Source organism: Papio anubis, chromosome 16 (genome assembly GCF_008728515.1).
Source record: "Papio anubis isolate 15944 chromosome 16, Panubis1.0, whole genome shotgun sequence".
Lineage (NCBI taxonomy): Eukaryota > Metazoa > Chordata > Mammalia > Primates > Cercopithecidae > Papio > Papio anubis.
In genome coordinates this window covers 85411813-85438139 of record NC_044991.1, presented here as the reverse complement: position 1 = coordinate 85438139, position 26327 = coordinate 85411813, and the positions used below count along the sequence as shown (strand labels likewise).

General features: G+C 41.7%; 1 protein-coding gene across 9 annotated transcripts in view; it reads left to right on the top strand.

Moving 5' to 3' along the window:
- LOC101019194 (putative serine/threonine-protein phosphatase 4 regulatory subunit 1-like) overlaps positions 1–26162 on the top strand; it is an 85454-nt gene extending 59292 nt beyond the window's left edge. For 3 of the 9 annotated variants that reach the window (XM_021920887.2, XM_021920892.2, XM_021920891.2), the window contains 14 exons: positions 3231–3338; positions 4147–4212; positions 6791–6949; positions 7658–7842; positions 8913–9382; positions 11444–11637; positions 14562–14657; positions 15333–15518; positions 15777–15938; positions 16868–16968; positions 18918–19038; positions 19811–19945; positions 22250–22391; positions 23194–26162. In XM_021920887.2, the coding sequence (XP_021776579.1) occupies positions 3231–3338; positions 4147–4212; positions 6791–6949; positions 7658–7842; positions 8913–9382; positions 11444–11637; positions 14562–14657; positions 15333–15518; positions 15777–15938; positions 16868–16968; positions 18918–19038; positions 19811–19945; positions 22250–22391; positions 23194–23351 (2283 nt within the window). In that variant the 3' untranslated portion in view covers positions 23352–26162. Of the gene's footprint in view, positions 1–3230; positions 3339–4146; positions 4213–6790; positions 6950–7657; positions 7843–8912; positions 9383–11443; positions 11638–14561; positions 14658–15332; positions 15519–15776; positions 15939–16867; positions 16969–18274; positions 18612–18917; positions 19039–19810; positions 19946–22155; positions 22392–23193 lie in introns of those variants that run through there. The other 6 variants (XR_002515065.2, XR_002515064.2, XM_021920888.2 and 3 more) reach the window with 6 other exon arrangements.
- Positions 26163–26327: the final 165 nt, after the last annotated feature.

Below are 26327 nucleotides of genomic sequence, written 5' to 3'. Positions count from 1 at the left end.
GCTGACTGATACTTTTCTTGACTATGAGTCACATTTTCTTATTGCTTCTCATGTCTATAGATTTTTCATTTTCTATTTTGTAGAAACTGGATTTTGTTATTTACCTCTAGAGAGTATTGACTTTGTTCTAGAAATAGTTCAGATTTTGTTTTTCCTGTAGTAGGCAGCAGCTGAAACAGCTCACTTCTTTCATCCTTAAGTTACTGTTTCTCTATGAACCTCATCATCTCCCCTGTGCATGCATAGTTCAGAGATCAGTCAAGGATTAGGGTAGGATTTAACCATGGATTTTGGAGCTTTCCTTTCTTTGGCTCCCTCTTTCCTTCACAGTAAAACTGTAGCTTTAAAAAATTTATATATGTCTGTATGTATTTATTTCACTAGCTTTAGGGTTACAGGTGGTTTTTGGCAACATGGATGAATTGTATAGTGGTGAAGTCTAGGATATTAGTGTACACATCACTTGAGTAGTGTACATTGAACACCAATAGGTGGTTTTTCATCCATCACCCCTTTCTGACCCTCTCCCCTTCTGAGTCTCCAGTTTCCATTATATGACTGTGTTTGCCTTTGCATACCCATAGCTTAGCTTCCACTTATAAGTGAGAACATGGGGCATTTGGTTTTCCATTCCTGAGTTACTTCACTTACAATAATGGCCTGCAGTTCCATCCAAGTTACTGCAAAAGACATTCTTTTGTTCTTTTTTATGGCTGAGTAATATTCCATAGTATATATATACACCACATTAAAAATATATATGTGTGTGTGTGTGTGTGTGTGTGTGTGTGTATATATATATATATATTTTTTTTTTTTTTCCTTTTTTTGAGATAGCATCTTGCTCTGTTGCCCAGGCTGTAATGCAGTGGTGCAATCTTGGGTTACTGCAGCCTCAACCTCCTTGGCTCAAGTGATCCTCCCATCTCAGTCTCCCAGGTAGCTGGTACTACAGGCATGTACCACTACACCCAGCTAATTTTGTTTACTTTTTTAGAGACTTGTCTCACTGTGTTGCCCAGACTACAACATTTTCTTCGTTTTCTCATCAGTTGATGGGCACTTAGATTGATTCCATATCTTTGCAATTGTGAATTGTCTTAAAATAAACATATGCATACAGATGTCTTTTTGATATAATAATTTCCTTTCCTTTGGGTTTATACCCAGTACTGGGATTGCTGGATCGAATGGTAGACCTACTTTTAGTTCTTTGAGAATTCTCTGTAATGTTTTCCATAGAAGTTGTACTAATTTACATTCCCACCAGCAGTATATAAGTGTTCCCTTTTCACCATTCATGTCAACATCTATGTTTTTTGACTTTTTAATAATGACCATTCTGACTAGGGTAACATGGTATATCATTGTGGTTTTAGCTTGCATTTGTCTGATAATTAGTGATGTTGAATATTTTTTTATATGCTTGTTGACCATTTGTATATCTTCTTTTGAGAAATGTCTGTTCATATAATTGGCCCACTTTTTAGTGGGATTATTTATTTTTTTCTTCTTATTTGTGTTCCTTGTAGATTCTGATATCAGTCCTTTGTTGGATGCATAGTTTGCAAATATTTTCTCCCATTCTGTGGGTTGTCTCTTTGATGATTATTTCTTTGCTGTGCAGAAGCTTTTTAGTTTAATTAGGTCCCATTTATTTATATTTGTTTTAATTAAATTTGCTTTTGGGGTCTTAGTCATAAATTCTTTGCCTACACCAGTGTCCAGAAGAGTTTTTCCTAGATTTTCTTCTATAATTTTTATGGTTTCAGGTCTTAGATTTAAAATCTTGAGTAGATTTTTGTATAAAGGGAGAGATAAGGATCCAGTTTCATTCTTCTCCATGTAGCTAGCCAGTTTTCCCAGCACCATTTATTGAATAGAGTATCGTTTCCCCAGTGTATGTTTTGTATGCATTGTCAAAGATCAGTTGGTTGTAAGTATTTGGCTTTATTTCTGGGTTCTCTATTCTGTTGCATTGGTTTGCTTTTATACTATTACCATGCTGTTTTGGTTACCATAGCCTTGTACTGTAATTCAAAGTTGGGTAATGTGATGCCTCCAGATTTGTTCTTTTAGCTTAGTGTTGCTGTGGCTATTCTGAGTCTTAATTCCGTATGAATTTTAGGATTTTTTTTCCTAATTCTGTGAATAATGAATTGATATTTTGATAAGAATTGCATTAAATCTGTAGATTACTTTGGACAATGTGGTCATTTTTATGATATTGATTCTTCTAATCCATGAACATGGAATGTATTTACATTTGTTTGTGTCATCTGTGATTTCTTTGGGCAGGGTTTTGTAGTTCTCTTTGTAGAGATCTTTTACCTCCTTGGTTAAGTATAAGCATTTTATTTTTATTTTTTGTAGTTATTGAGTTCTTGAATCGATTCTCATCTTGCTCATGGTTGGTATAAAGCAGTGCTACTAATTTGTATACATTGGTTTTGTAACCCAAGACTTTACTAAATTCATTTATCAAATCTAGGAGTCTTTTGGAGGAGTCTTTAGGGTTTTCTAGGTATGAGATCATATCATCAGCAAGCAGAGATAGTTTCTTTTTTCTGGTTGGGGTGCCTTCTTTTCTTTCTCTTGTCTGATTGCTCTGGCTAGGACTTCTACCTGTTGCTTTTGCTTGAGGTCTAGCTACCCTGCATAGCCATGTAGAACGGGAAGTACCCTCAGGCCAAAAGCAGCACAAATGCAAAATTTAATCATTTTTTTTTTTTTTTTTTGTAAGGGTCTGCTCTTTAGTTTCTCTGGAATGTGATCATTTTCCAGTGCTTACCATGTCCTGCTGTCACTGAATGTCTCACCTCTCCACTGTTTCTGTTTAGTCATGCTATTTAACCTCTCGCAGCATTTCCCCATCTGGAAACATGAGGGTAAATAATACCCATGTCATAGGATTCTTGGGAAGGTAAAATAGGCCAAAGCACATACATATTGTTTGTTTGTGTGTTGGGTACAAGGTGGGGACCTGGCAGATGGTAACTCTTGAGCTTCAGACAAACAGTTATTTGAGTCAAACTGGGGAAATGTTGGGCCTTCTGTTGATCTTATAAGTTGACAAAACTCAAAAGAAGGTGTTTTTTTTTTTTCCTTCTTAGGTATGTTGGGAATATTTTGAATATTGGCTTTTGGAATATATCTTTAATGCTATATGTGACTTAAATGCTTTGGCATTTTAAATGATTTGATTTTTTTTTTTTTTTTTAAATTTATAGATAATCTGCAAAATGGCTTCCATGCTGAGTAAGAGTACAGTTGAACGCCTGCTACTGCCCCGATTCTGTGAACTGTGTGGTGATGGGAAGCTTTTTCAAGTTCGGAAGGTAGGAATGTAAGAATTCCAAAACTCTTAAAGTTGAAAGTTCAAAATGGGTTTCTGTAAAGTTTTTGGACTTCTTCAGTAGACATAGTCTGGGGGAAAAATGTGTCCGGTGTGAACTCTGTAAGGAAAATCTCTGAACAGTGTTGCCAGTGTTTACTGCAGTTAGGAAATGCAGAGACCTGGAGATAAGAGTATGTGTGAGTAGACCTGTTCCTCTCAGACACAGGTGAGAGTCAGGGGACCTTGCTCGTTTATGGTTAGATGCCCAGGCTTGCAAGGTCTTTGATTATCTGTGGTGATTTGATCCAGAACCTTCTTATCTTTGCTATACCTTCCAACCCCAAATTCCCATTTAGTCACTTGTCATTTGGTTGTCAAATTCTTCCTTTTGAAGTCTGTTACTATCCCTCCCTAAACAGCCTCATCCTGCACCTTGCTGTCTGGCCATCACCCCTCTGGTCTCTGTTCATGATACACAGGCAGGATAGCAGGTCTCCTTTGCCATGCAGGGAATGTTAAGGGCCTCTTTTGCCTTATTGCTAACATGCCTTCTGTATCAAGATCAATTAGGAGCCAGAAAATCCTAGAATTTGGCACCTTATTGCAAATCTTCTGTTTTTGATGCAGTGGAGGCACCTGGCATAATGCTCTGTGGGCGATGGGCTTGGGAAAGGCTTGATAGCTGCCTGACTAGAGGGGTAATTGCTCTCAAGGTTCCTGCTTGTTAGTTTTTACTTTGTTTTTACTTTGTTTTTTGTTAAGACAAAAAGAAAGATAAGAATAATGGATATGCCTTTTGCCTTTTTAAGGTTTGTGCTGCAAATTTTGGTGATATTTGTCATGCTGTTGGACAAGAAGCCACTGAGAAATTTTTGGTATGTGACATTTTGGCCAATTGTAATTGTTGATTTGCTTCTTAATGCACTTTCAAAATCACTTAAGTTTTGTATTTATGAGTCTGTTACTGTGGAATGGCAGCTCAATTTTGCATTTGTTAATTTCAAATTTCATGACTTATGAAGCTAACATTTTCCTAAGCATTAGGTAGCTGGTCTGTGGAATGGGCTGGAAGCAACTCCCATTTTCTTTCCTGTGGGCTTGGCTGTCTCCTCCTTATAGGTCACTTTTCCCTGCTTTATTCTCACTGTCCAAGCTGCTCTCTCTCTTCTCTCTTTCTGCAGCTCTTTCTAGAACACCACTCTGCCACCTCACTCCTGGGCCTCAAAACCATGGTGATTTTTTTCTTGGTTTATAGGTTAAAATCTAGAGCCTTCTGGGCCTTCCAGGTCCCTTCGTAGATGACTTTTCCGCCTCACCTCCAGTCCCCTTTCTCAGTTCTGAACACTATCCTGGCCTTGGTGGATCTCACCTCTAGCCATATATATGAAGCCTGGGGAACGCCCAGGCACCTGCATTTTTGATAAAGTCCCGTATGATCTGATGCATAGCAGGGTAGAGATCCACTTCCCTAAGCAGCCAGGTGACTTCAGCATCCTTGAGGCTTCTTGCTGTTTCACACCTCTGGGCCTGTGCTCACTAAGAGCATCTTCCCTGCCTGGTGGGACCCTCCTCACACTTCCAACCCAGCTTGAATTGCTTCTGTGAAGTTCTTTCGTTGTCTAGGCTGACCTACCTGCGGTGCCAGAGAGAATCAGCTTCTCCCTTCTCAGCATCCTGGTGACATTTGTTCAGAGGAGCTGAGGAGCTTCTTGAGGGCAGGGACTGCATTGTGTTCATCCTTGTTTCCCTAGTGCCTACCCCGTCAATCCCCAGCCCCTAGAGAACCTTGCTCCGTAAGCATTTGTCACTTTTATTTGACAGAATATACTCCTTGTATGGGTGAGATTTTGACCTCAAAAAGTTTAATCTTTAAATAGATTTTTAAATTTAAGTTCAGAAGCTCATTTTATTTTATTTAAAGTATAAGCCACGTCAACACAGTTCTAACCCAAGAATAATTTTTAATGGGCTGTTGCTTTGAATATATAGTGATTTTTTTTTTTTTCTTTTTAAATTTTGAGACACTGTCTTGCTCTGTCGCCTAGGCTAGAATGCAGTGGTATGATCTCGGCTCACTGCAACCTCTGCCTCCCGGGTTCAAGCTAAGGCTGGATCCTGCCTTCGTCTCCTGAGTAGCTGGGATTACAGGCATGCACCACCGCGCCCGGCTAATTTTTGTATTTTTAGTAGAGACAGGGTTTCACCATGTTGGCCAGGCTGGTCTCGAACTCCTGACCTGGGGATCCACCCGCCTTGGCTTCCCCAAGTGCTGGGATTACAGGCGTGAGCCACCACGCCCGTCTACAGTGAACATTATCTTCTACTTAATATATCTGAATGAAGAATGGAAGAATGGCAGTGGGTAACATGCTAATCATTTATAGGTAGATATTGCCATGATTATATCATATTCCCATTTGCGAAGCATTTTAGGCTATTTTACATTAGGATATTAAAAACACAGCCTTTTTAAAGGATACATTTTAAAAGGAGATGTAATCATGACCTTTACCGAGATATGAAATGAACATGTTTCAGAGATTTTATTTAACTCATTTATTAGTGAGGAAAACCAGTAAGATATTACAGCCAGTTTAATGGAGAACTCAAAGTACTCATTTATAGTCAGAGCAAGGAATACCGTAGTGAACTTACAAATGAATTCAAAACTGGTCAATATCCAGGGTGATAATTGATTGCATTTCACTGGACAACAATTTGCATTTCTGTTGGCAGGAATTATTTGCATTACTATCAGGTTTTAGCATCTTACCTTCTATCACTTCAGAGTTGTAAAATAGTGAGTCGAAGACAGTGATACCTGGATGGGTGAGTTAGTTGGGACATCTACTGTTTCAGAGTCTTTCACAATCTTCTCTACAATTTACATAACAAGTATCAGTCATTCTGCCCTTTTTGGGGTTTTCTCTATTATCTGTTAAAGGTAACCAAGTCATTTACTAAAATTAGGAGGTAAAAGAAATGTTAATTTCCATTTCTTATAATATCTGTTTGTTTCAAATGATTCCTTTTAGACCAGTATGTATTTTCCTTTTCCTTGTCATTAATTTCTGCATATGCCTTCACTACTTCATTAAAATAGGTTCCAGCACTTTGGGAGGCCGAGGCGGGCAGGTCACTTGAGGCCAGGAGTTGGAGACCAGCCTGGCCAACGTGGAGAAACCCCATCTCTACTAAACATAAAAAAAATTAGCCGGATGTGGTGGCACATGCCTGTAATCCCAGCTACTCTGGAAGCTGAGGCAGAAGAATCGCTTGAACCTGGGAGGCAGAGGTTGCAGTGAGCCGAGATCACACCACTGCACTCCAGCCTGGGCGACAGAGCGAGACTCTGTTTCACAAAAACAAACAAACAAACAAACAACCCAAACAGGTTCTGCTCTTCCTCAGGGCCTCCAATTGGAGTAGCACTCTTTTTGTTTGTTTTGGCAGATCCCCAAGTTCTTTGAGCTCTGCTCTGATGCTGTTTGGGGCATGCGGAAAGCCTGTGCGGAGTGCTTCACGGCCGTGTCACACAGCTCCTCCCCTGGGGTCCGCAGAACCCAGCTCTCCCCGCTCTTCATCAGACTTGTCAGTGACCCCTGCCGGTGGGTGAGTGCCAGCAGCCCTGTCCAGACAACTGGCCTGTGTTCACCAACAGTCCAGCTACGTCTGGCTTCCAGGCTGGGATTCACTTCTGGACTCGTGACTTTGTATTTTGTCCCTTCAGTTACTGATTGCCATAATCACATTTACACCGTGTGAGGTCTCAGGGAAACTAAAATCTCAAAAACTTGGGGTGAATTAAGAAGGTGAGGTATATCATACCATTTATAGTGAATGAATATCGTGAAAATCATAATTGAGAAAGAAAAAACTATGTAACTAAGCTGTTACCTTTTCTGTTGCTATCATAAACATGTCTGTAATGATTAATAAGGCCTGTTCAAATACTTGATACAAAATGTATTATTCATATAAAATTAATATTCTGGAAGAATGAATACAGATGTAATGTGAAAGCAGTAAATCTTTCATAGACTGTAATGTTGAATAGCAGTAAATGTCCATATATGTAATGATTTGGAAAGCAGTAAATGTCCATAGATGTAATGTGAAAGCAGTAAATCTTCATAGATGTAATGTGAAAGCAGTAAATGTCCATATATGTCATGTGAAAGCAGTAAATGTCCATAGATGTAATGTGCTGGAGAGTAGCTTGTGTGATGTCCAACCACGTGTTTCAGCCTGGACTCAGGCCTGGCCACCACCGCTGGCCGATGCTGCATTCATTCACTGCAGTGTTCTCTCTGGTTCCAGGTGCGCCAGGCTGCCTTCCAGTCTCTCGGCCCCTTCATTTCCACCTTTGCAAACCCCTCCAGGGCTGGCCTTTATCTTCGAGAGGATGGCGCCCTGAACATCCGGCCTCTCACCCAGGATTTCAACTCTGGTTTTGCCTCTGGCTCACCCGCTCCCAGCAGTGGTGGTAACACTTCCCCTGCCAGGTATGCTTTGGCTAGGGTCACCACCAGGACCCTCGATGTACCTTAAGCACCCACCTAAAATTTCATCAATTATCTTGTCTCGAGTTTTAGTAGTGACCTTCTGGGCAAGATGGAATATTAGAGCTTTAATTATGTAAAGAAGCAAAAAGTAATTGCAATAATGATTTTGAAACATGACTACTGGGTTATAAATAATGAAGCTATTGTGTCTCCTAAATTTATATAAAATACGCATTGAGATTAGTGATTAAAAAACCTATAAAGAAAATTTTCTCTTACTTTTTGATTAATTAAGTTGTCTGGGTAATTTACCTAGGGAAAAATGTGAAGTCTTCCAAATGTACTTTTTTGGAGGTTAGGTTGCATGTACATAAAGGCGACACTCCTGACCAACAGTGGTAGACCCTCCAGTGTTTGCTAGTATGGCGCTGGATCTTGACTTTGTCATGTCTTTCCTCTGAGGCTGACGTGTATACACTAACCATCCTCTTTGAGGTTGTTTGTAAACGTCTCTCCATTGTTGCTAGCATGCAGGTGTGTGAGAGTGGGTAACTGATGCCTCACAGAATACAAATCCTTCTGAGGTTGGCCCATCCTCCCTTTATCCCTCTTCTATCAGAGTTCATTGAGCTCCTGCTGTATGGCAGGCCCATGGGCAGTGTCTTCCTCAAGACCTCAAGGTGGTTAACAAATTGCCAGCTCTTACCAGTTTCAGCGCCTTTTATTTTCTAATGCCTGCCCCCTGGTGGAAGTACTCATGAGCAGGAAATGGATGAAATGTACCAAAGGTGCTGCAGCAGAAGTCCAGGCTGGCTTAGCCCTGGAATGTAGTGGCAAGACTGGCTGAACCTTCAGGTGGTGTTTTCGGTGCCCATCATACTCCCGGCGGGGCAGTGGGGGTTGACTAAACCTCTTATCCTTTCGTGAGATTTTAGTCTGCTGACACCGGGAGACACAAAGAGGGGCAAGTGGTCAGCTAGGAAGTGGAGGACTGGGTGAGGATGTGGTTCTCATGTTTTTCCCTGTGACTTTCAGTCTATTACACTGTATTAAAAGTTTGCTTCCTTCAGTTTAACTAGTTCAGCAAAGCCTGTGCAGAGGGAGCCAGAGCTACCCGTGGAAGGGACCTCAGCGAAAACCAGCAATGTCCCGCACATCGGTAGCTCCTCTGACGGCCCAGCGGAAAACCCTGTGGAAAGCTCTGTGTCGGCTGGAGCTGAGCTGACCAGGCTTTCCCCAGAGACCAGTGCCTTCCCAAAGCTTTCTGACAACAACGACTTCCCCATCAGCAGCTACCCTGGATCAGATTCCTGGGCCTGCCCAGGGAACTCTGAGGATGTGTTCAGTCATTTTCTTTATTGGCGAACTCCTCTCCCTGACATAAGCAAGGACTTAGAGCTGCTTCTGAGCGAGGCTGGGCCTCAGGAGGATTACTGCAGCAGACCTGGGGTTGTGCACAACAACTGTGTGGCCCGGAGTGAGATTCAGAAAGTCCTTGATAGTTTGCAGGAGCATCTGATGAATGATCCGGATGTTCAAGGTAAATGTTGTTCATTGTCATTAAAGAGAAGATGGGATGTTTCTGTGTCGTGTGTTGCATTTTGCCACTTCCTTCTTCCCCAGGCCTGTGTACTGACGCATGTGTGTGTGGACCTGTATTTATTTACACTGTGTACACATTGAGAGGAGAGACTTGTTCAGTCTCAGTACAGCTTGAAAAGTCAGAAGTACCTCTGTGCAGGTACCTGTGCAATGATTTTGCTTTCTAATTTTGCAGATGGACGTGCACAGAGTCTGAAGTCAGTTCTAATAGGAAAGTGGGTAGTTTGTGGGCATATCTGTAGCAGGGGAAATTTTGTTAGCTCCTTAGACACGCTGTTACATCATCTCCCACATAGAATGCCCTTTCTAGTTATGAATAGCCAAGGATGGCCTCCTTTTGGAGCCTATTAATGCAGCCCTTAGCTAAACTTAAAGGTTCTTGTCTTTGTACAGGAAGGAAAAGCACAACTACTTCTGTGGTGTATTTTTCATTTTATGACTCGTGCTCCCACTGAGCATCTGATCAGGGATCCGGACCTCGCAATCCATATCCCATTATTGTGATCTTCCTTCTCTGCACAGTGCTATATTTGTATTCTTCCTTGAGTTGGAGAAATTGGAAAAAACAGCACTTGCTGCTGTTGCTGGGCAGAGATTTGTGAAGCTTTCAGGAAGGGAACTGTGAAAATTCAGTTAGCCGTGTGATTATTCTTTATCCTTAAATTTATGAAGGAAACTAAATCAATGTTTGCTGAAGGAATGGGCACATGTAACATATCACTTCTGATAGCTATAGACAAAAGTCTGTTTTTGGAAAACACACTACTGAGCTGCCTTAATCCCCAGTGTAAGACCTGGTCTGGGGGCTGGGCAGTGATTCTCGGCCCCTGAGGCCCCTGTGATGTGGTTAAGGGGATTGTGCAGGCAGCCACCCTGTGGGGCATGGCGAGGGCTGGGAGCGGAGGGGAGGTGATGTGTGGAGGAAATGTCTGGGAGAGACCTCACATAGCAGGTGACAGTTGGCCTGGTCTTTAGAGATTGACTGAGAACCCACCATTCAGAGAAGTCAGGGGATGAGTTTCAGAGGGTTCTTTCAGTTCCCTGAAATCATTATTTGTAAAATCTTGCATGTTTGTGCATACTTAATTTCTTTGTAAGAAAAGGCCCATAGCTTTCTTCAGAGCTCAAAGGGATCTATGATCCCAGAAGATCCAGAAATAAGTGATGCATTTTATTTGTAAACTGGCCATGGCAGGCAGGAGATGTCACTAGACCTATTGGGAAGGGCCTGGTGTGTAGCACTGGAGTGGTGGAACCTGTCCTGGGCACAGCACAGAGCCAGCTACAAGCTCTCAGTGTTTTGATGAATCTTGGAGTCCACCAAATTTAACTAATAGAAGCAGGATGCAGGAAGTAATGTGTGTGTGTGTGTCTTTTGGGAGGCTAGGGACATTAAAACATCCAGTTTGTTTTTACAGAAAGGTATGTGAAATATGTTATCTTTACTGTTCAGAGAATCTCAAACTGTCATACTCTGGACAGAAAGAATCGGCAGCCTTTGGGGCTTGGTGAGTGAGAGCATTACTCATCTGTGTGTAAATGGATGTATTCATGCATGGGTGTGTGTGTCCACATGTGTGTATGTGTATGTGAGAGAGTAGCCATACTGCTTTATAAATGGGGGAGCAGGATACCCTTCACTGAGTTGAGCGACCTCCCAGTCATCCTTGTTCAGTGATACCATGCTGTCTTTCTCTAAAATATGGTGGAGTCACTCGGGTTTTTCCAAATTGAGACTTTTCAAGTTCAGGTTTGATGTTCTGTGCGTGGCTGGCATTTAGTTGGAGTAGTTATTATTAATGGCCGGAAATATCACCACCTTGCTGAGAGCTTGTCTTGAGACTGCAGAGCATTGTCACTTCAGAACAGATACGTGTCAGTGTAGTACACCCACACCATGTAGCTTAGTGCAGACTGTGTTGTTTTGAAGACTTCTCTGAAGTAAAACCCCACAAACCAAATAAAGTTGTTAAATTTCTTGAAACTTCTCTTCCTACAGCTCAAGTTCAGGTATTATCAGCTGCACTGAGAGCTGCACAGCTTGACTCCGTGAATGAACCCGAGAGCAAGCCAACAGCAGGTCTAAATGAAGTGTCCATTTCAGATCCCAGCTCTGCCTCTGACAATCAGATCACTCTGTCGGCCTCATCATCTCAGAATGAGCTCTTTGTGGCCAGGATATTACAAAGCACAGTAAGTATTTGCCCTATCCCTCAGCCACCGAGGATGTGACAGAAATCACAAAGCAGCATTTTCTCTTATTAATATATCCCAGCAGAGATGATAAATGGCAAATTTCATTTTATTCTTAAGGTCATGCTTTGGATAACTAGTCAACCAATCAATCAGGTGATTGATAGTGCCGACGTGCTCCCATGAAGATGGGTGGGTACCAGAAAGTACCTTCCCTCTTCTCCAGAGATGACAAGAACTTGTTCTTTGGGGAGATCAACCATGTAAATGCTCTGTGTCACTGCTAACAGACATTGACATCTTTTAATAATAGTGGAGGGTGAATTCAGGCAGTTCCTGGAATTTCAAGTGGACGAGGCCTCTGAGAGCAGCCGTCACACAAGCCCCCTGTTTGGTAGGCGCTCTGGCATACATGGGTGCTCCAGTGCTGGTCCTGGCACGCTGTTTCTCAGAGGAGAGCTTTTGAAAAAGCACCAGTGACCCCTTTCCTCCTGTGGGTGGAACCAGCCCCTTGTGAGACCACGACCCCAAAGCTGGAGTGAGAGGGGATCCATGGTTTATTTCTTCAGGTTTCTCCAGAAGCTTTGGTCAGCCTCTTGTAGCTGGAGGTTCCTGAGCTGTCCTAGTTTCTACTGAGCTTCCACTCAGACCGCTTTGAGTTGGGCTCTTCCACAGGTAGGGGGCAGAATGGAGGGTTAAAATGAGGGAGGGGTCTGTGGTCATAACAGTCATTGGGATAGCACTGTGTGGTTATCATGTGCTGTGATGGATAATCTCCTCAATCTCACGGTCTTCAGGGCCTAAATACCAATTGTTTCTCTGTTCATACAGTTTATAATTGGATTTCAGTGATTAACTTATCACTCCCCTTACCCCTTAGGCCTGCTCTAATAAAGCAAAATAAAACATTTTAAAACTCAAACATAAAATGTGTAGGGGTTGGTTATCTGTGATTAGTAAGAAATGAGGTGATATCCTCTTCTGCTGGTTTGTTGCTAAAAAAATAGCAAGAAAACTCATTATTGTCAACCTTGTTACCTAGAGTGCAGAAGTTGCAGGTGTTAAGTAGAAGGATGTGACCACATTTACCTTGGTGGGGATGTGATAGTATTTGGACTTCTTTATCATAGACAGAGGTGGGGGGAAAAAAAAAAAAAAAAAAAAGAACAGATTCCTCCAGGCTGGGGCTTTTCAGTTGCTGCTTTAAAAGGGTTCAAGTTGGGGCCTTTGTTTTATGATGTGGGAGGGCAGAGCCCTTGAATTTGCGGCTTGACTGCAGGGTCCTAGTGGGATTAGTTAGGATGCTTCCTGTCGCAAAAGAAGGGAAAGGAGACAAAAATCTCCAAGAACCGTGAGGAATATGTTCTCTTGCACAAGACAACAGGAAGAAGCGCTGTGGTTGGGTGGCTTCTGGGCAGGTGGACTCCATCCCTTTGGTGCTGATCTGCCCACCATTCCCCTCAGCCATGGTGGCTCTTGTCAGCATGAAATGCCTGGTGGAAGGCGGGGCCTGTGTCTTCCCACTTGTCTCTTTTGAAGAACAAGGACACCCCAGGCGGGGAACCACCTTCCTGTCCTCTCCTTCTGCCTCCCTCTTGCTGGCCACAGTCACAGCATGCATTCATGGGTTGAACATGGTGAACCGGACAGAAACATGGGAGCCCCCGCACGGAGTCGGCATCCTGCTAGAAAGAAGGCTGCTGGGTGCTGAGTGGTGGGTGCACAGATAGCCAGCCAGCATGGTGTCCCACTGGGGTTTGGGGAATGAACTCACAATACCTTCTGGGGGTGCCATGACTTGTGGTGATTTGCTTAAGCCTTGATTTGGCTCCTGGAGTAAGTGCTGCACATATGCTTGCACTGAAGACTTTGGAATAAAATTAATTTCTAAAGGGATAATAGTGATTCTAATGACACATCTTGTTACTATATGTGAATTTATTAACTTGGAGAAATTGAGGTCTTAGGTTTTTATACCAAAATATTTCTGTTTTATTATGTCCTCTGTTAAAATAAACAGTACCTATCAGTGGAAACCTTGGGAATTGAAGGTTCTGGTAGTGCGCCTCAGAGCAAACGAAGCATCTATCGGTGTGTTAATCAACTTTCCTGGATCCTATATTGAGCTGATTTGTCAGACTCCGTTCAGCTGGTAGACAGTATGACATTTCAAATGCAAGTTGGAAATCCATGTTATGGTTGAAGGAGAAGGTCAGGTCCATCTCAGTTAATGTTAATCAATGATCAGAGACCAATATGTCACCATTGAATGTCCTTGTTCATTTTAATTGTTAACCTAATGTAAAGGTTTATCAGCAAACATTAGGAGTGTTTGTACATGTGAAAATCTAGGACAATTTTCTGAGTAAATACTCCTATATCAGCCACATCTTTTCTCTCAGATCCATTGGGTTTCCCAGCCCCCATCCTCTTTTGGGGACCCACCATTGCTGCAATCCCTAATTACCAAGAAATGTTGGAGGTGCTGGCTCTACCATTTCTTGCAAACCTCACCCTTCTGAAGTAGTCTGTGCCTCAAACACATGAATGTTACTTAAAGGTCTTGGTTAGCCATACCAGGGGTCCCTAGGGCATAAGGAATAGTGGATGCAAACTCACAGGGTTGCTCCTCACTGCTTTCACTTTAGCCTTTGTATTTCTGTAAGGACCTCCAGCAGTCTTGTATTAAAATGTATGAAATCAATTTTCCTTAGCACTTAAAAGAACTGGTTTATACAGTATCATATGTAACTGTGCAAATGTAATTTTTAACATCTGGAAAGATACCATTGACTTCAAGGAAAGCTTTTGCCTTGGCTTACAGAAGTAATTTCTGGCATTGAAAAAGGACTCTTTGAAGGGGAAGTGACAGGACAGCTGCTTCCTTTGGAGCAAATTGGTAACATGTCCAATCAACTCTGTAGGATCCTGGTGAACCCAGAAATGGAACCAGTGACCATCTGGAGACTGACCAGAGGCAGGATCCCACCCTACTTGAAGAGAATGAATCTAAATTACAGGTTTGTTTCTTGAAAACAAAAACAGCAACAACAAAAAAACTCAAAACTATATATTTTCTTAAAGTTAACTTTAAGACTTGGAACCAAATATTTTTTTCTTCCATCAATATTGATTACATATTTTAATTTGTATTTTGTGTTGCTAATATAACTGTAAAAAATTAATTGTAAGGTAGTGTTTAAGCTTCTGAACAATCTATAATAGTGTTTTTGATAAAGCAAACTAATATGAGAAAAAAAGGACATCTAACACTGATTTGATTGAGTTCTATCTCAATCAAACACAGTCAAACATAGGCTTGATTATCAGAGTATAAGGTCTCAGGTGCTATGTTCTTGGGGCAGTTGTAAGAAAAGAGAAGCCAGTCTCCATTCTCAAGAGCTGTATGTACCAGCCTAAGCAGACATTGCTGTCTAGACTGTCCTCTATGATATCAAATATTGTGCCAATCTTAAAAAGATGAGTTCTGGGTGTTGCTTTCACTTCAATCAAAATTGAAAACCCACTCTCTGGAGAAAACAGAGTTGGCAATCTGAAGCCCTTTGACTTTAGGAAGGCCTCCTGTTCCTCTCACATTTCTCCTTTATTGTTTTCACCTCTAAACTCCAAACTCCGTGTTTTTCATGAGTATTTTCCTGCACGCACGATGGCCTCCTTTCTCTCTCATTTCCCAGGATATAATACCTCAGCCGCTGCTAGATCAGTATGTGTCCATGACTGACCCAGCTCGAGCCCAGACTGTTGACACTGACATAGCCAAACACTGTGCCTACAGCCTCCCAGGGGTGGCGCTGACCCTGGGCAGGCAAAATTGGCACTGCCTGAAAGATACATACGAAACACTGGCTTCTGACGTACAGGTAAAAGCCTTTTCAGAGGCATGTGCAGAAAGAGGGTGGGTCATTCATTAAGGAGAAAAGGGAAGCTGCAGCAAGGCTTATTGACCTGAATTTTATGTGGATGCAAATTGGCATATTTACTGGTCTCTGTTCGAAATAAAGCTTTAAGTGTCCAACACCTGGCAGTATTCATTTTGCTCCAAAAATGCCACGTAAGATATGGAAGAGGTTGAATTGCACTTGCTTGTCGTGATTCGTGTGTCTGCTATGCACCCCTAGTGGAAGGTACGGCGAACCCTAGCCTTCTCCATTCACGAGCTGGCTGTGATTCTTGGGGATCAGTTAACAGCAGCTGACCTGGTGCCTATCTTCAATGGATTTTTAAAGGATCTGGATGAAGTGCGAATAGGAGTTCTTAAACACCTGTATGATTTTCTAAAGGTAGGAAGAAGAGTTAAAAGCAAAAAACAAGCCTCCCTCTCCGAATCAAATTTGTGAAACCCTGGATGGATATGGTGTCAGTGAAAAAAAAAAACAACAATGCGGTTGTTTAGCTTTCTTTAGCTGAAATGTACCATCCATAATCTTTAAGTGGGAGTTCTTTCAGTGATGGGTAAATATTTTAAACTTTTTTCTCCTAATTTTCCTGTCCGTTAGAGTTTTAATTCTGTGGAAGATGGTAGACACAAAGCCCAGCACACTTTTTGCAAAAGAAGAAACCAAGGCCCCCGGGTAGTGACCTGACTTGCCCAGAAGTCACCCAGGGGAAGAGCCTGGGCTGAAGTCCAACCTCTGTTCTGCATGAAGCACTTTTTCTGCAAGGCGCTTCTGCTTCCCTTCTGGCTTTTTTCCACCCCCTAAAGGAATGATGAATATAAAAATAAGAGTTTAAAAATGACCTAGAGAAACTAATTACTCTCATCCACATGACCAAGAGCTGCCCTTCACGGACTCTGGTGTGCGCTGCTCCAGCCGAGTCTCTCCTCTCCTGGTGCAGAGCAGCAGCCTCGCTCCCTGGGAAGGGGCACTGGCGTGCTGTCTTCCGAACACGCACAGACTGGGCTTTTGTTTGTTTGTTTTTAGGTAGGAAATTACTAAAGCAGGAAGACCTCAGGGGCATTCAGAAATACATAATAAGCACAAGTCCTGGCCAGGGGAAAAGGTTGGAGGCATTCAGGGATGCATTTGATGTCAGTATACAGCAGCGTTCATTCACAGCCATGCTGGGTGATAGACTACGAGGTGTAGGGGAAATGCAAAAGTTCTTAACCAGTGACAAATATCTAATCGGAAGTGGAATAAAAGGGGGCATTTGGGGTCATTTTGAAGGATTATACATGTTTGTTTATATATACATTTTTAAAAAATAGTTGCTTCATGAAGACAAGAGGAGAGACTATCTTTATCAGCTTCAAGAATTTGTAGTGACTGATAACAGCAGGAATTGGAGGTTTCGATATGAACTAGCAGAGTAAGTAAAAATATATTTGGGGATATGAGAAGGCAAACTAGATGGAATAAATCTTCATTTTCTTACCATATAATTGATTTCTAAAGCAGCAGCAGTAATAGTGTTCTTTTAGATAAAGAGATTATGTTTTTATTAAGGTATAAACAGAATTCCAAAAACCCGAAGTTACAAATACCACAATCTCCGGGGAGATATTCATTTTCAGATGAAGACAGGGCTTGAGTCACTTTCGAATTAGAGTGTTCTGCTGTTCTAGAAGGCAATTTATTTGAACCAAATAAAAGATGAATCACCCACTCTTCAATATTTTCCTATTAATCGGAGCAGTTTTTGCCAGAGCTTTCTTGAACATTCTGAGTGTGGTCCTCTCCGCAGGGTACAGCATGCCTAATGCCCTTTAGCTGCTGTGGGAGACAGGAAGGGGTCTAACCCAGATGAGATGATTACGAAACAAAAAGGTCCCCCAAGGTGGCTCCTATCTGCACATCATTTTGTGCCTGAAGGAGTTATTTAATTCTGTCTTGAGCTGGCAAAAGGAATATTCCAGGCTTTAGTGATGATGAAAGGGTAGAAGCATCAGTTTAAATAACTCCCCTTCCTAAGGTATCTAATGTGCCTTTCATGGTGTGGGGGAATTTGTTTGTGGCAGTTGTTGTTTGGGTTTTAGTTTTTACCTTGTTTTCATTTCAGGGTCTTTAATTTTCATTTTTCTCATCCACAACTAGAAATCTCTCAAATAATTGTCTTCCCCGAATAAATTCATCAGGCTTTTGCAGCTATTCAGGATATGATTTGGCTGATGCCAGGGGCAAACCGAAAGCCTTTCTCTTTGCTGTGATCTTTAATCATTCTGCTTAATTTGAGAGATTGAGGTTTCAGTCATTGTACCATGTTCCCAGCATCCTGTTCTGAGTCGAGAAAAACAGGCCCACGTTTTCCATGAAAGCAGTGCGACCTCTAGCGGCGGCGCACGGGAAGTGGGCGTGCTCGGTGCCCAGAGGGGCTGCCCCGGGAGGTAGCGCGGCCCCACTGCCCGACCACGTTATCTTGCCCCGCTACGCGCCGTATCTCCCATCTCCCATCTCCCGGCTTATTGAAGGCACAGCGACTGATATGAATTCTGTGCTCCCGTGCCCATGATATTGGTATCATTTTTTTGAAAACAGTGTTTTTTGATATGAAAGTATTCACCAGCACTCCTGGCTTCTGGTTCTAACTTCCTCCCCATCTCTTTTTCATTTCCTTTCGTTGCCTGGGTGAAAACAATGCCATTTATTTTCATGTCCTTCTCCCCATCCCCATTTAGAAAGTAGTGAAAGCTTTGGTAGTGGGTTTTCGCAGCCAGCCGTCTCCTGCATGCTTTTGTCTTTTGGAGTAAGGAGCACGCGCTCCCAGTTCTCTCCAAGCGGACCTCGCTGCAGTGAAACCGCCTCGTGCTGCCAAGAGCTGCGAGCAGGAGCATCCGGTTCGGTTTGCAGTTGGAGAAACGCTGGGGCGGTCGTGCAATCTCAGAGTGTTCGCTTGATCTGTTGACCTTTGTGAACTTCAACATTCTGGCTATTTTTATGTTATCTGATTTTTAAAGTTTTATGTGCTTTTCAACTGATAACCTAAAATCCAAATATTAAATCTGTATTCATAAATTTCTCAGCCTCTGTTTTACGGAGTTTGTTTCCTTTTGTTTGATTTGTATGTGTGTGAGATGAAGAATTAAACTTTTGTTCACATTTTTTTGCATGGTCATTTTGCTCAGCTTGCTGCTGTTGGCATTTTACTGAAGACCGAAATCTTGCTGGGTCTTTTGCTGTTCATTTCCCAGCCTGGGTATTTTTATCTATAAGATGAAATGACAGTAAAAAGAAATCAGTAAGTTTGTTGTTGTTGTTGTTGTTTTTGCCCCAAAATAATGTTTTGTTTTTTTGTTTTTGTTTTTTTCCTTTTAATTTCAGACAGCTGATACTGATTCTAGAACTCTATAGTCCCAGTGATGTTTATGATTACCTAATGCACATTGCCTTAAAGTTGTGTGCAGATCAAGTTTCTGAAGTTCGGTGGATCTCCTTCAAACTAGTAAGGGATCAGGGCATTTGCTCTGTGATGTTTACCAATAGGAATGTTGATGTATCTTCCATTTTAACTCTTAATTTTTCTGGGCTTAATTTGTCATCTTACCTATGAAACTAGCTTTTAAAATTTGAAATTAGGAACTTTATTATAGTTTTATCAATTTGTAAGATAGTTTTTTGTTGTTACGTTTCAGTGACGGAAATTGTGGAGTAATCCTTTTATATATGAAACCCTTTAAGCAGTAGGTTAGTGTTTTTAAAATACAGGTTGATTTACAGCTTGGTTTTGTAGAAAAATATTTAGTGAGCAAAGGCTCTGCTATAGAAAAGCTGATCCTGTTTTTTATGTGGGCTTTATACCAGCTGCATGCTGATGAAAAAATCACATTGGACAATATTGATTTTAAGATACTCGGATGGTATTAAAATTTTATAAAAATGGCATGTTCTGAAAGGTAATGATTTAGTTATTAAGCAAGGGGACATGCTCTAAAATTTGGAACCTTAAGATTAGTAATATATTTTTCTAATGTCAGTCTCCTTTTAAATTTCATTTTTATGAAGGGTTTTATGTGTGTGTGTATTGCCATATATTTAAACATCTTTTTTCTCTGTGTTCTAATGATGACCGTGACAAAAATTACTTTCTCCTGTGCTTATAAATTCATTTTAAAAGTGGAAGGGTGCATAAAAATGTCTAGTTTCCATGTAGAGTAGTATTCATAATTCAAATAGATGGCAGCATTTTAAATGTGCTCTTCTGATATTTTTCACAGGTTGTGGCAATTCTGCAGAAGTTCTATTCCAACAGTGAAAGTGCGTTGGGGTTAAATTTCATCAATGAACTCATCATAAGGTTCCGGCACTGTTCTAAGTGGGTTGGAAGGCAAGCTTTCGCTTTCATTTGTCAGGTTAGCAAGACCTGGGGAGGGATCCACCCTGGGTATACATCTGCCATGTGATGAAAGCAAGTTCACCAGACAGAGAATCTCAGCCCTGGAACACTAGCCAGGAACTGAGGAATTAGTTCACCTAGCCCTCTTATCTCACAGGACATGGGGACCAACCCAGTGTGGTGAAGGGACTTGCCCAGGGTTACCCCACTGGCCTACTCATTTGCCACATAGCTATTGATTGAGTACCTGCCATGGTCCAGACAGATTCTAGATGCTAAAGACAGAGTGGACAAGCTTCTACTCTCCTACACTTCCATCCAGTAAGGTAAGGGCCAGGCCCACAGTCCACTCCTGCCCTATCCAGGTCTGTGTCCACCACTACGCCTCACCTTAGCCAGTGGCCTTGGAAAGAAGGTGGGATGAAGAATTGGGCAGTGGGTTAGGACACAGACTTTAACCTCTTTAGAGTAAATGTGTAGAGTTCGTATCATCCTGTCCAGCTCCTCAGATCGCCCTCTCTACTCAGCCTCTTGGAAATGAGGGTGTGATTTATGTTTGCCTAGGGGCAATGGCAGTGATAATGGCTGCCATTTCTTGAATACCTCTTGTGTGTCAGGCATCACATCACACATTTAATTCTCTAATAAAAGGTAATGTGTCGTGGCGGGCACCTTTAATCCCAGCTACTTGGGAGGCTGAGGCAGGAGAATCGCTTGAACTCAGGAGGAGGAGGTTGCAGTGAGCTGAGATTGCAGCATTGCACTCCAGCCTGGGCAAAAGAGTGGGACTCCATCTCAGGAGAAAAAAAAAAAAAAGAGATAATGTGTATTGAGCATGGCATACCCATTTACCTTTAGACCAGCTCTTTTAGGTGAAACATTTGAAGCCCAGAGAGGTTAGGTCACTTGTTCAAGATCACACAGGAAGTGTAAGCCCATGATTTTTTTTTTTCTGCTAAAGTATTGTTTTTAACATTTTAACTTTTCATTACTCATGTTTTCAAGCATATACAAAGGTAGAGGGATTGGTGTAATGAACCTCTGTGAACTCGCCACCCAGCTTTGTTGATAGTACAGTAAAGCCATGGTTGGGACCGTACCTGACCCCAGACCACAAAGTCCCCCTTTTTCTCCCTGATGACCACGGGCACCAGAGGACTCACCAGCACCCCCTGTTGAACCAGTGGGACATTACAGGGGTGCTTTGGCCTCCCACTCTGAGAAAGGGCAGTGGATGGCGGAGTGACTAACAAACTCACAAACCACAGGCTTCACGGCACAGACTTTTGTGAAGGAAGAGTCAGTGTTCCAAGTCAATTTGCGGAGAAAGCTTAATGGAGATATTTTTTGCTTTTATTTTTAAATTCTTTATCTGAGATTTAGAAAATCTGAAATAAGCAAAAGGACTCTTGGGACTGGGGGGAAGGGTAGGAGGGGGTGAGGGGTAAAAGACTACACATTGGGTGCCATGTACACTGCTTAAAGGGGCCCAGGAATATGTGCCTGCCTTCTAGTGTTGTCATGGGCTTCCGTGGGCTGATAGAGCTAAGCTACCCAGCATGGCGCCTGGCACCTAGGGAACACCAGCAGCCACTGCAATGCCCATCCACCACAACACAAATTACCCTGGAGTAGAAGAGCCACGGGAGTTAGAACCCACACTTCAGCTTGCAGTCCCCACCCTGCTGCCACTTGGTGGTTATAAGACTTCTGGGTGTCACCACCACATTGGAAATGAAGTTTTTTTTCACCTGTAAAACTAGGCTGATTTTGAATTCCAGGGCTAGTCCTGAGGATTGAGAAAATACATGTAAAGTCTTGTAAGTGGAGAAGTTCTATGCACATGCTGGGGATGACTACAGGACTGGCGTTTACTGATCATTTACAGAGGTCTGGGCTTTGGGTTATGGTTTGGGATTTGACTGTCACTTGACAGCCACGGCTGCTGTGAATGACATTGTCCTAGATGTTTTGCATAACAGACTTGTCATCCTACAGATGAGGAAACTGAGGCTCAGAAAGGCTAAGCCGCTTAACCCGAAGTCACATAGCTACTAAAACCAAGTTAGGTTTTGAATCTAGACTTTCTGACTCCAGAGCCCACCAGATCTTAACCTACTTGGAACCCACTGCTTGGTGGTGAATTATAACAAAATATTAACTGTGTTTCTAACCAAATGCAGTGCTTGAGATTTAAAAATTCACACACATGCCTCAAACATACAGATTCTGAAATGACTTCTTTGGGATTAAAGAAGTGTATGTTTCTGGAAGACTGCTGGAAAACATCACTTCTTTGGCTGTGACTTTATTGGGGCAGGCAGTGGTGAGCAAGGAGTGTGTCCCCGTGGACCAGTTCGTGGAGCACCTGCTTCCCAGCCTCCTGAGCCTCGCGTCAGATCCTGTGCCCAATGTGAGGGTTCTGCTAGCCAAGGCCCTAAGGCAGATGCTGTTGGCAAAGGGTAGGTGGAGCACTTTTCGGAACTCACACATTTCAGGTAAACTCCAGCAGTTGTTAAAGGCCCCAGCTAGATTTCCTCTAGGAAACTGAGGCAGGTTGTGTGACAGCATGCTTAAGATTTATTATGTAAATGAATATATTAACTTTTATGCATCATTTTATCTTATTTATAAAATGACTAAGGAAATGAATGTAATTTGGTCTTCACACTTAATAAACATATACTAAAATGCAAAATATTACATAGCTTTCCAGAAATGAGGGAAACTGATAAATTTTGAGTTATGACATGAAAGATTATGAAGCCTTAACTGCTATTACGTTTTAATGGTATTGTTTTGTGGTCAGTTAGAAAACATTTGTAACCCAACTAGTGGGTTATTTACACCTGGACAGGACTTAATAAAAGCTTTGTGTTTCTTGGATAGTTTATTTCTACACCACACATATAAGAAAATATCTTGAACTCTGCCCTACATGTACATGTCTTGCCACTTCACCCCCTGCCCCACCCTACCTGCAACCTGCTCCTGTTCCACACATTGCCATTTGCTTTGTGTTGCAGGAAAAAAAGATAGTTACTATAATTTTAAAAATATACATAACTGTTAGGAGTCCATCTTTAACATTTTAGAAATGCTCTTTGATTAAGGCATTTTATCATTTGAAAGGACTTATATCTGTGTTTGTTCTGTGAAAAATGATTTATTGTCCTGACATGTGGCTAACAAAAAACAAAACCACGTGTGTTTTGAACACTGTTCATGGCATACCTAAGTCAGACTCATGGTTTCTCTCTTTAGCGTATTTTAGAAATGCCGGTAACCCTCATCTTGAAGTCATTGAAGAGACCATCTTAGCATTGCAGTCAGACCGGGACCAAGATGTTTCCTTTTTTGCAGCCCTAGAACCAAAGCGGCGGAATATCATAGACACTGCTGTACTAGAAAAACAGAATTAACTACTCCGTGATGAGTTGCAATCTGATTGTTTCATGCTTGGCACATATGGCTTAAAGTAACTTGAAGGGGAGCTGATTGTATTATACCAGCTAGGGGAGATTCTGGAGCCTTTCATACTGTGTACTCTGACTGGCACCTTTTCCATCTGTACCCCGAAGGCACTGAACCTGATGGGGGCTTTTTCTAGATGGCTGGGCCATCCTGATCAAGCCTGATCAGGAAGTCTGTGGAAAGATTGCAGACCATGTAGCTAACTGGGCACTGGAGCCTCTGAACTACCAGGCTGCCTGCCAGCAAGTTATTTTCTCCATGGCAGACTGTATGATCTGAAGTCCCCCCAACCCTTGCCAAGTAGTTTATTAGAAGCTCTTAAGTCTTTAATAGACCTGCATATTTCCTTCCCTTATGATTTCCTATAAAATATAGTTTCTGGTGTTATGTTTTATTTTTAACTGAAATACTGTACATATGTAAATAACTCTTGACAGGAAGAAAATATATAAATGTAGTATTTGCCCCCTATCAGTGAGCTGAACAAATACATCATTTAAATCTATGCTCCACTTTGAGTTGCTACAAATATAGTTCAGTTTGTTTACTTTTGAAAAATGTGATAAAGAAATCTAAAGAATGATTGATGGCAGTCTTTCTAATATTGTGCCTTGGTCATAAACTACTTGGAACATTCCTCAGGCACTCACTCCTCCCCGCCTGACAGGAACTGTTTCCATGAAGATATGTGTTGGCCTTTGATAGAGGCATAAAGCTGAAAGATTTTTCATTTTTATATGGATATGCTCTCATATGTTTAAGAACTTGAGAGGGAAATGGACAACTGAGGTTTTTCCATTTTTATATGGATATGTTATATGTTTAAAAACTTGGGAGGTAAATTGATAACTGAGATGCATGGAATATTGACTTTATATCTAATGCTTTAGAATCTTAACCAAAAAAAAGGAAAACCCAGTTCTGATCAGAACCTGCCCACAAGTTCTACGCACCTATGACTTTGGGGGTCAGATTATATACTCTTTAAATTGACTTAAGTACACATCACTTAGATTTCATGCGTTTCAAATTTAGACTGAGAAATCTGCTCTAGAATTTAACCAGGTTTTTAAAATTAAGGTTAATTTCTAACCATTTGAACAAATTTTACATACATGTATGCACATGTCATTTTTCTTGTTTCTATTTTTATGTTCTCAAAGGTAGGATAAAGAAGGAAGGAGGAAACAGCTCATTTGGGGTTCAAGAGCTAGCTCTGCTAAGGGCTTGTAAGCTTTCTATTCGCCCTTTGATCTTTTTCTTGTTTGTCTTGTCTTTATTTTTTAATGAAATTTTGAAGCTATGTATTGAATTTTCTGGTATACAGGATGTTACTCCCACCTCCAAATTCCATTTAACTGATTCTTTTAAAAGAAAGATAGGAGTATATATACCATGCCAAAATAATAATAAAGTACGTATGTGAGAGCTGCAAATTATACCCCAGGGTAGCATTTAAGCAGCATCGGCAAAAAGTGAGTTAATAAATCGGAAGCTACATATTTAAAAAAAAAATCGGTCAATCCGTCGTGTGTTTAATACTTGCCTAAAGTAAATGGAGATATTGTTTTGCTTTGGTAACTGGCAATTTTTATTTTATTTTTTATTGCCTACAAATTGAGATTGTTTTGTTAAAATCTGTTGATCTAGCAGCAAGTAGAATTATTCAACTGGAATCTTGTATTCTATTCAGAGCTTAATTTTCCATTAAGGAAAAAAATGAGCTTCAGTTTGTGTTGTGATGTGTGTAATTTGCATGCTGAATCACAACATGCTTGGATAGATTGTAGAGACTCTGGTAAATAATCTAACCTTTACAATTTCAGTTTATGTGTTAACATTTTTCTATAATTTGCCTTTCCAATGCAGAGATATTTTTTATGGCTGTAATTTCTCTGTAAAAATAATTTTTAAGCTTACATTTTATTCTTTTTTTGCAACAACCGAGATTTTTCCAAGATTGTTCTGTTTCACCTTGCCCTCCTAGCTCCCGCCCCCATCACTTCAGTGCTTGTATTTTCTAATTATTCATGGGTGCGATGTTGAGTGTTTGTAATTTGACCACCACAGGTAGGCTTCCTGTTTACTTGAACACTCAGCCTCATCTCCGGTGAATAAATGGAAAAGCACAGATGGGTTTCTCCCAGGCAGAGCTCACTCCAAAGGTGTCTTCATAGAGCCAGCCCAGCCTTTGTCAAGGGGACGTTTCTCCACTTAAGTGTGTTTATCAGCGTCTTTCTCCCGCCAGTAATTCAAGAGCATTTTCAGAATTGATAGATTTTGATGCAGTTTTGCAAGTTTCCATGGAAGGCTGTCTCCCACTTCTGGGATTCACCCCCCCAAGTCGGGACCAGATCTGCTGCAGGGAGTCATGTTTATGAAATGTTTGTTTTTTGTTTTTTGTTTTTTTATTCATTCATACTAGAAGTGTTTTTATAACGGAAGTCTGCACTTTAAAACTCTGCAGGCCATGCATGCAATGGTGATTTGGAGCCTTGTTCATGGGTAATTCCTCCAGGTGATTTATCCCAATTTCTGCAAAGATCCTATTTTAAACAGACACGGAGAAGTGGTAACCGTTTCCTAACAGCAGTAAGAATGCCCCTTTCATTTGCCTGGTGAAAAGAACAGTCGTTAACAGCAGCCTGGAGGCTTCGAGGAGGTGGGGACCGGGCCTGAGCTCGGGACTGGGTCGTCAGAGCGTGGCCGCCCGGCGATGTCTCTGTATTTATCAATAAATCTCCCTGTTGTTTCGGGAAGGGCCTACGTCCTGTTCCATTATTTAAGAATCGTCTCCCGCGGCCACGTGAAACCGCGTCTTTGTTCATCGCGGAGCGGGAAAGGACTCCGGGACCCTTGGGCGCCGCCCGCCCGTCGGTCTCCCTGGGGGCTCGGGCGGCGGGCAGGGAGAGGCCTCGCCGTGC